The following is a 9249-nucleotide window of genomic DNA, read 5'->3' as shown; positions in this document are numbered from 1 at the left end:
GCTGCTGCTGGCAGCGTGGATGAAGCTGCTGCTGGAACAGCTGGCGGCTGGACGGGCTCCTCGGGCCCCCCAGCAGACGAGGAAGGAGGCTGGACGGGCTCTCGGGCCCCCAGCAGACGAGGAAGGAGGCTGGGCGGGCTCTCGGGCCTCCAGCGGAGACAGGAGGCAGAGCGGTCCCTCGGACCCCAGCTGACGAGGCAGGTTGCTGGACAGGCTCCTCGGGCCCTCCAGCGGAGACAGGAGGCCGGAGCGGTCCCTCGGACCCTCCAGCGGAGACGAGAATGGGCTGGCCGGGCTCTCCAGAACCCCCAGCGGAGACTAGAATGGGCTGGCCGGGCTCTCCAGAACCCCCAGCGGACATGGTCACAGAACCAGCGGGCACAGGGGCCCCCGGCACACACACTGCTGACCGCAGCTGCACGGAGCACTGACCCTGCTCAGGCAGCAACAGCCGGGTGCAGTCCTCAGCTGGGCCTTTAGCCTCCAGGGGTCCAGAGCGGGCTGAGGGCTGAAACTCAGCCTCTGGGGAGGCCCTGGAGTGCATCACAGTCACTGAAATGGCTAGCTTTTGAGGACTGGTTACAATACTATGCGGTTTGTCTCTCTGCTTAGAATGAACAGACGAAACAGTTCTTTTCAGGTTGAGTCGGCTTCGCTTGTTGTACAGGAGGAGTAGGTGAAGATGACGACTGAATAGGTGGCTGATCTGAGGGTGACTGAAGTAAAGGTTGGAACAATAATGGTGGCGAAGTAGGAGACTGAGCTGATGGTAAGGCAGATGATTCTTTTACCAACTGAGCTATTGACTGGGCTATGGATTCTAACATCGTTTGCAGTAAGTCTGGCTGTGGTAGTGACAGAGCTATGGGTTGTGAGGCAGAATGTGATGGAGGTGACGACTGAGCGGCTAACTGAGCTTGTGGCTGCCGTGCGGCTAACTGAGCTTGTGGCTGCCGTGCGGCTAACTGAGCTCCTGGAGGCTGGGCAGCTAAGTGAGCTCCTGGAGGCTGGGCAGCTAAGTGAGCTCCTGGAGGCTGGGCAGCTAAGTGAGCTCCTGGAGGCTGGGCAGCTAAGGTCTCAGGAAACACATTCTTATAAACGCCAGTTGCAGGCGAGCCAGGGAAAACACCATAGTCCTCACTGGCTGCACAGAAAACGGCCCCAGAATAAACAGTCCTTAAATTGGAAAACTCGTGATCATGGTCTCTGTTACTCACCACAGCCGGCAATTCAGAACTCTCGGGGTCCGGCTGTGGCGATGGGCGTCGGTAGCGTGAACGTCGCTTCCTTCTTGGGGATAGCACCGACCGGCCGGGTAATTCCACATCCGGCGGGCCGGGCGGCAGATTCCCCGGCGGGCAGAGCAAAACATTCGCCGCCGGGCTGGGTCGGGAAGCGGTAGCGGTTGAAGGGTGAAGGTGAAGCTCGTTCAGAATGAAGTCCTGTGCGAGCGGATGAAGAGAGTCCAGTAGCCAGGGGTGAGCAGAGAGTAACTGCTGTAGCCTGGCTTCTACAGCGCGGTGAAATTCCTCTCCCTCACGTTCGAGCCAGAGATTAATCAACCTCGAAACAGAGTCAATTACTTCCTCCCGAAACTCCTAAGAGGGTGCGGATGCTGCTGGGTCCATGTTTGGTCGGCTCGTACTGTCACGGCTGGGGCAGCAGTCGTGTTGAGGAAAGGAGGACCCAAAATGCAAGCAGCCGACTGATGATATGAGTGAGGGTTTATTTACAGGTGGCAGTGGCAGAACAGGCAGTGAGGAATGACAAATGACTAAAGAAACCTAAACTGGGAAAACTAAAGAGCAAACCTGAAGTCACATGAAACGGAGAATGCAGAGAGATGCAGAGAGACGCAGACAAATGCAGACGAGCCGACAACAGGCACAGACTGACACCCACTATATATACACACACAAACAAGGAGACCAGGTAATGACATACAGGTGGGAGCACAGCTGATTCTAATACACAAGACGACCTGAGGAGACAAGCTGAACACGATGACAACAGACACCGACCTTCAGAATAAGACAGGAAACCTAGAGCACGAACCTTCAAAGTAAAACAGGGAACCCACAGGCTGATTTACAACACACACAGGGACATGAACAGAGCACCGAGGACAGGCACAGGTAGGTATGATAAAGCACCAACTTCAGGTTCAACCCTAAACTAATACAAAATCAGAATACACCCGAGGCACAAAATGAACTTCAAGAAAACACAAAACGCTGGGTCAAAATGACCCAGGATCACGACACATTTCCCTACTCAATCCTATACTGCTACTCTTTCCTAGCAGTAAAAACTCTAAACATACTCTAAAATCAACTTTATTCAATTACAAAGATTCCCCCCCTTCTTCACCTGGTCTCTTGCTGTGACCTCAGACTAACCAGGAAACTATAAATACAGGAAGTGAAGCTACATTTTCCCTTTTTTGTTCTGGAACACAGGTAGGTGAGGTGAGTTTAAACTAAACAAATTAACAGGTAAAATAAATAACATGTTAACTTAACAAACTTGTCAGAATTGATTTAAACCAAGATGTTACATTACATAGTCTGTAAAAGTGGAAAACATAAACAAACCCGGGATAGTACATGTTTGCCTATTACAGAATACATATGAGATATGGTTAAATCAAAACAAGTATGTTAACTAAGAATATGGACAAATGGTGTTCTCACCCACTTTGTCACACACTGCGTTAGAGCACTTCGAGCTAAGACTGCTGGTTTACTTGTGGTTCGTAGGATATTTAAAAGAAGAAGCAGAGCTTGCAGCTTTCAGGCCCTTCTTCTCTGGAACCAGCCCACTCTACTTTTAAGATTAGGTTTATATGTATACATATATATATATATATATATATATATATATATATATATATATATATATATATATATATATATATATATATATATATATATATATATATATATATATATATATATATATATATATATATATATATATATATATATATATATATATATATATATATATATATATATATATATATATATATATATATTTTTTTTTTACTCCTGCGCTGTTGGCACAAAGCATATAATTCCATTGTACATGTACACTGACAATAAAGGGCTATCCTGTTCTATTCTAAAACTGCCCTTTTTGATCAAGCATATAGTTAGGGCTGGATCAGGTTAGGCTGCTGGGAGATTCCCATGATGCACTGAATGTTTCTTTTTCACTCACCTTTTTTTCACCCTCTGTGTGTTTATACACCTCTCTCCATTTAATCATTAGTTAATATTAATCTCTGTCATCTTCCACAGCATGTCTTTGGTCCTGTCTTCCTCCCCTCCCCTCCCTGCCTTTCTTCTACTTCATCCATCTCCTGCTGATCCCACTCTTCCCAGAGCCTACAAGCACAACAGTGCAAGGTAAGCTCTACAATCTCATTCTGTTTGAAGCTGGGCACTTTCATTGGTTTTGTGCATTTCCTCGCAGATATCGACTGTTTCCCAAAAGCCTTCAGTTTGAACTGCATTGTTCTCTGTAAAACAAACCACCCCTTCTGCAGTAGAGCTGAGTTTCCTTGAGATTAACGTGGATTTGGAACATCTGTCTTTAGAAGATTTTTGTTTACTCCACTCATCTTCTGCTAGAAGCCTACAAGCTAAAACATAAACCTGATAAATCCCCCATAATATAAAATATTTATGTGAACTTACGTAAGAAGGCTGAAAGACTCCCCTAAGGAACTGATTCAGTCAGTACTGATTTAAGAAGCTATGCAGCACCTACTGTTAGTATGCTTGTTGGCCTTATGGGAGCAACAGCTTAGATTTTGTTCACCTCCACTGATACTACAGTTACGACATTTGAGAGTAAAAAAAACAAGTTGTCTCTGAGCTCATGAATGCTCGGGTGCTGCTCTGCAGCTTCTTAAAGCAAAACACACTGAATGAATTATTCATGTCAAACATTTGTTTTAAATTAACATCACAGATTTAATGGACGCAACAGACTGCGACCTGTCCAGAGTCTTTTGCCCTATTGCAGCTGAGATAAGATTCATCCTTTCCCCTCGCCCTGGGATACTGAATTAGATGAGTAGTAAAGAAAGCTAATGAATGGATTTAACTGCTGCAGAAAAAATGAGAAAGCAAGACAGAAAGATGAAAATGAAACAGACCATCACAACAAAGCAGGGGATTTATGTCGATTGCCTTCTAAATCTATCCAGAATAATTTTAAAAGAGTAGCATTTGTGAGTTTTATTCATAAAATACTTACAATGTGTTACAATGTGTTGTATATGTTTGTCACATTAATGTCTAATATCTACAGTAAGATTGAAAAAGAAATACTTTAGAGGAATGTTTTGCTGACTGCAGTGAATGACAAACAAAGTATTCAGCTGGATGTAAGAAAATGAATTATCAGTGTTTAATTTCAACGAGGCGATGAGAGTCTGTAACCATAATTGTAAAAAAGTATCCCCAAAAAACAGTTTTTACAATATGCTCATATCCATTATTGACAGAATATTAATGTATTCATTTTAAATATTGTGTTCATCATCATACCTGATGTATGACTCTTAAAATCAGCAGCTATCAGCTCCATGGACGTTCAGCTTTACTAGAAGTCTCTTTAAGTATTGATGATACTGTAAGTGGTCCACTTTCTCCTCTCCTGCACCTCCTCTCTCTTCCTCCTTTTCTTTCTTAATGCCATTTCAGCTGGAGGCGAGCAGAGACGAATCTCGGACTGGACGTCGCTCACTCAGACAAAATAGGTTTATGTATTATTAAACACTACATGTGGTCTCCTACAGAAGCCCGTATTATTAGAGGTCTGGGAGGTGTGCTGTTTAGTGTTTTGTGGTGGGTGAAGTGCATAAAAGCGAGGCTGAAATCTCACATTCATCACCCGTAAGGAGAACAGTCACCTCAGTCACTTCTCATAAACCGCAGAGGTCCACCGTGATTCATATTTCTTCAGAGGATGAATGGATTCTAAATAGCTGTCAAAAGATGATAGGGAAGCTCTTTTCTAGACCAAAACAGCAGAAAGGTTAAAGGTCACCTCTACCTTCAAATTGGATGGATTAATGAATAGCAAAGACGCACACAGATTGTTGTATTATGGCCTGGAAAGAGCAACTTTCTGACTTTCCCTTTCAGCAAGTGAAATACAGGGAGTGCAGAATTATTAGGCAAATGAGTATTTTGTCCACATCATCCTCTTCATGCATGTTGTCTTACTCCAAGCTGTATAGGCTCGAAAGCCTACTACCAATTAAGCATATTAGGTGATGTGCATCTCTGTAATGAGAAGGGGTGTGGTCTAATGACATCAACACCCTATATCAGGTGTGCATAATTATTAGGCAACTTCCTTTCCTTTGGCAAAATGGGTCAAACGAAGGACTTGACAGGCTCAGAAAAGTCAAAAATAGTGAGATATCTTGCAGAGGGATGCAGCAGTCTTAAAATTGCAAAGCTTCTGAAGCGTGATCATCGAACAATCAAGCGTTTCATTCAAAATAGTCAACAGGGTCGCAAGAAGCGTGTGGAAAAACCAAGGCGCAAAATAACTGCCCATGAACTGAGAAAAGTCAAGCGTGCAGCTGCCAAGATGCCACTTGCCACCAGTTTGGCCATATTTCAGAGCTGCAACATCACTGGAGTGCCCAAAAGCACAAGGTGTGCAATACTCAGAGACATGGCCAAGGTAAGAAAGGCTGAAAGACGACCACCACTGAACAAGACACACAAGCTGAAACGTCAAGACTGGGCCAAGAAATATCTCAAGACTGATTTTTCTAAGGTTTTATGGACTGATGAAATGAGAGTGAGTCTTGATGGGCCAGATGGATGGGCCCGTGGCTGGATTGGTAAAGGGCAGAGAGCTCCAGTCCGACTCAGACGCCAGCAAGGTGGAGGTGGAGTACTGGTTTGGGCTGGTATCATCAAAGATGAGCTTGTGGGGCCTTTTCGGGTTGAGGATGGAGTCAAGCTCAACTCCCAGTCCTACTGCCAGTTTCTGGAAGACACCTTCAAGCAGTGGTACAGGAAGAAGTCTGCATCCTTCAAGAAAAACATGATTTTCATGCAGGACAATGCTCCATCACACGCGTCCAAGTACTCCACAGCGTGGCTGGCAAGAAAGGGTATAAAAGAAGAAAAACTAATGACATGGCCTCCTTGTTCACCTGATCTGAACCCCATTGAGAACCTGTGGTCCATCATCAAATGTGAGATTTACAAGGAGGAAAACAGTACACCTCTCTGAACAGTGTCTGGGAGGCTGTGGTTGCTGCTGCACGCAATGTTGATGGTGAACAGATCAAAACACTGACAGAATCCATGGATGGCAGGCTTTTGAGTGTCCTTGCAAAGAAAGGTGGCTATATTGGTCGCTGATTTGTTTTTGTTTTGTTTTTGAATGTCAGAAATGTATATTTGTGAATGTGGAGATGTTATATTGGTTTCACTGGTAAAATAAATAATTGAAATGGGTATATATTTGTTTTTGTTAAGTTGCCTAATAATTATGCACAGTAATAGTCACCTGCACACACAGATATCCCCTAAAATAGCTCAAACTAAAAACAAACTAAAAACTACTTCCAAAAACATTCAGCTTTGATATTAATGTGTTTTTTGGGTTCATTGAGAACATGGTTGTTGTTCAGTAATAAAATTATTCCTCAAAAATACAACTTGCCTAATAATTATGCACTCCCTGTAGTTAGCTGTTTTCAAAAATGGTTCTTTTTCTCTCTCTTGTCTATGTGTTATGGTTTGACTGAGTTAGCTTTGGAGCCTGTTTGGAGTCAAACCAGCTGCAATGTCCCACGCCGAGCCTTAGTACCAGTGTGGATCTAGAACTGGCTAAAATTCTTCATGACATTCTGGGAAACTGGCATAAATCATTTATACTTCAGCATTTATTAAAGCCATTGTGGTGTGGTGTTGGATACATTCGATACAATTAGCTCTCAGCGACCTGAGGCTGAGGATATGACCCCACTGTAGTAAAACTGTTGTGCATTCCCCCACAAGGATGCAGTAAATTTAATAAGATGGAGATGTTGCCCAGTGAAGAACCAAACTGTGCAGATAAGTAAAACTATTTGATAAAACATTACAGTAAGACATTACTGCTGTTTATTAATCAAAGAAGCAGAGCCTGATCAAGCTTCATTCACCTTCCCTCAAGGATGAAGATTTTCATTTTCATAATTAGTGGAAAACCTGCTGCTGAGAATTTTGACCATAACAGCTCCTGAAATTATCCCAAATACCTGTAGGTGCACCATAAAGTGGCCATGTGTTGAACAGCTGTGGCAGCTCCCCTGCCCGATCTCTTCCACCCTCCCAGGATCAGTCATGTCCACCGACAGCTGTATTCTTCACAGTCAACGCCTTCATGTTCATGGCCTCCAACAGCCAAGTCCTTACTGTGAACACCAACAGACACCAAAGCTGAAGAACAAAAGAGCAGATTAAAAACTTAGATGATAACTTATAGACTTAGAGGTCACCAGAATGTTTATTTGATTTGTCAGTAGAAATTAGCTTTGCTCAATAGTAACATTACCAGCTCTTGACCAGGATATGTATTGTGATCCACTGAAAATCCCTCTTAGTGCGGGTGACTGGGACAGCACCTATCTTTAATAATTACAATGGCAGAAAGAACATATGGGAATCTATAAGCTGAATGATGTTGAAGTCACTGTAGCTCCTCTTCTGTTTGAGGCCACACAGGGTGTTTGCTGCTGTCCCTCTTCCTGCTTCACATCACCTATCAGATTACGTCCACATCCACAGCTTCGTGGCCTGGAACTTTAACTGTAAGCATGCTGTAGCCCTGATTATACTTTCCGTGTCTGTGAGTCTGCTAGAGTCCATGTGATGTTAATTTTGTCATCAGACACGGGTGAGCGTGAGGATTTGTTAGGACATCTGCGTGCCTGCCTGTTTCTTTGTGACCACCCTGAGTCATCCACGGAGAATTTACATCATGCACCAAAGACACACAGCCCAGTAGACATGCCCTCTTGGGGACCATGTGAGGTACACCCATACAGCCCAGACAACCTCCAAAAAATGTATGCCTTCTCTCAAGCTCGAACCAGGAATCTTTCTCTTAGTAATCAAACATGTAAACAAAACTACAAACTTAGTCATACTGAGAAAATGGAATATGTCCTTGCACATCTTGACTTCTCTTGCAGGGTATCAATAAACTCCAATTTAGTTTTGAATCAGTCGTCTTATTCCAGGCTCATATTTCAGACGATGTAATGAAACATGTTCTATGATTTAATCTTCTCTGTAGTAGTTCCCTGTATGGCGTGCCAACAAATATACCCATGTGTACCCACAGCAGGTACGTGTGGGTGAATCGTGGAGCGGTTCTGTTCTGGCAGAGCAAGCACACACCTATCCCATGTGAGCACCAGGTGGGTGTGCTTGGGCAGGGATGGGCCCCATATCAGTTTTCTGTAGGTGAGCCAATCAGATGTGGGCAGTGCTATTTGTTTGACCACCTGCTGTTTGTTTTTTAAAGATTATGACACAATTATTATTATTGAAGGTCAATTTTGTTGCCAAATAATATCTGTTTCTGTACAGCTCTCTAATGGGAGAAATTAATGACAGAACTCTGCATATATATAAGATAATAATCCATTAAATTAAACAATAATGATACCATGGGCTGTTATACTTTGACAACACATTTGACATTTGGCAACCTCAGTGATGTTCATGAGTCACAGTTCTCTGGTAAAGAGTTGCTTCTAAATGACCTCTCCCCCGATGATCACGCAGTGTAAAATATGCAAGTACGGATTTTATGTAACCCAGATTTTGCTTTCCAATTTTGGTGAATCAGATGCTTTTGGCTGGTGAAATGAAGGTTTTTGAGTATAAAAGCGTAGACTCGTGCACATCGTCTAAAGTGCAAAAACACATTTAGACAGATGTTTACTTAAATTTTCAGTTAAACATAATAAAGTGGCTGGTATGTACAACGTTTATAACTGTATTTTACTGCCTGTATTGATCATAAGTCAGGTATACGGGAGTCAAAAGAGGTTTTGTAAGACTTTTCACTCAGACTGATCCTTCACTTTAGTCAGGGCTGACCTTTGCAAGCTGTTTACAAATACCAAAGATTTATATGTGGGCATATTTGCTGTGGTCTGTATTCATGGTTTTTCACTGATTCTGCATGACTGAACCACAGAATGGCCAGTGT

The 9249-nt window shown here is 43.3% G+C and overlaps 1 protein-coding gene across 1 annotated transcript; it reads left to right on the top strand.

Annotated features, from left to right (window-relative positions):
• The first annotated feature begins 1085 nt into the window (after positions 1–1085).
• Positions 1086–8066, top strand: LOC120434118 (piezo-type mechanosensitive ion channel component 2-like). The gene is made up of 4 exons (XM_039601642.1): positions 1086–2135; positions 3303–3410; positions 7743–7837; positions 7918–8066. The coding sequence occupies exons 1-4, from the start codon at positions 2108–2110 to the stop codon at positions 7942–7944; spliced, it is 258 nt and encodes an 85-aa protein (XP_039457576.1). The 5' UTR covers positions 1086–2107; the 3' UTR covers positions 7945–8066.
• Positions 8067–9249: the final 1183 nt, after the last annotated feature.

This window comes from Oreochromis aureus, linkage group 18 (assembly GCF_013358895.1).
Source record: "Oreochromis aureus strain Israel breed Guangdong linkage group 18, ZZ_aureus, whole genome shotgun sequence".
Classification (NCBI taxonomy): domain Eukaryota; kingdom Metazoa; phylum Chordata; class Actinopteri; order Cichliformes; family Cichlidae; genus Oreochromis; species Oreochromis aureus.
Note: the sequence above shows the minus strand (reverse complement) of the source record. Positions and strands in the feature narration are given on the sequence as shown.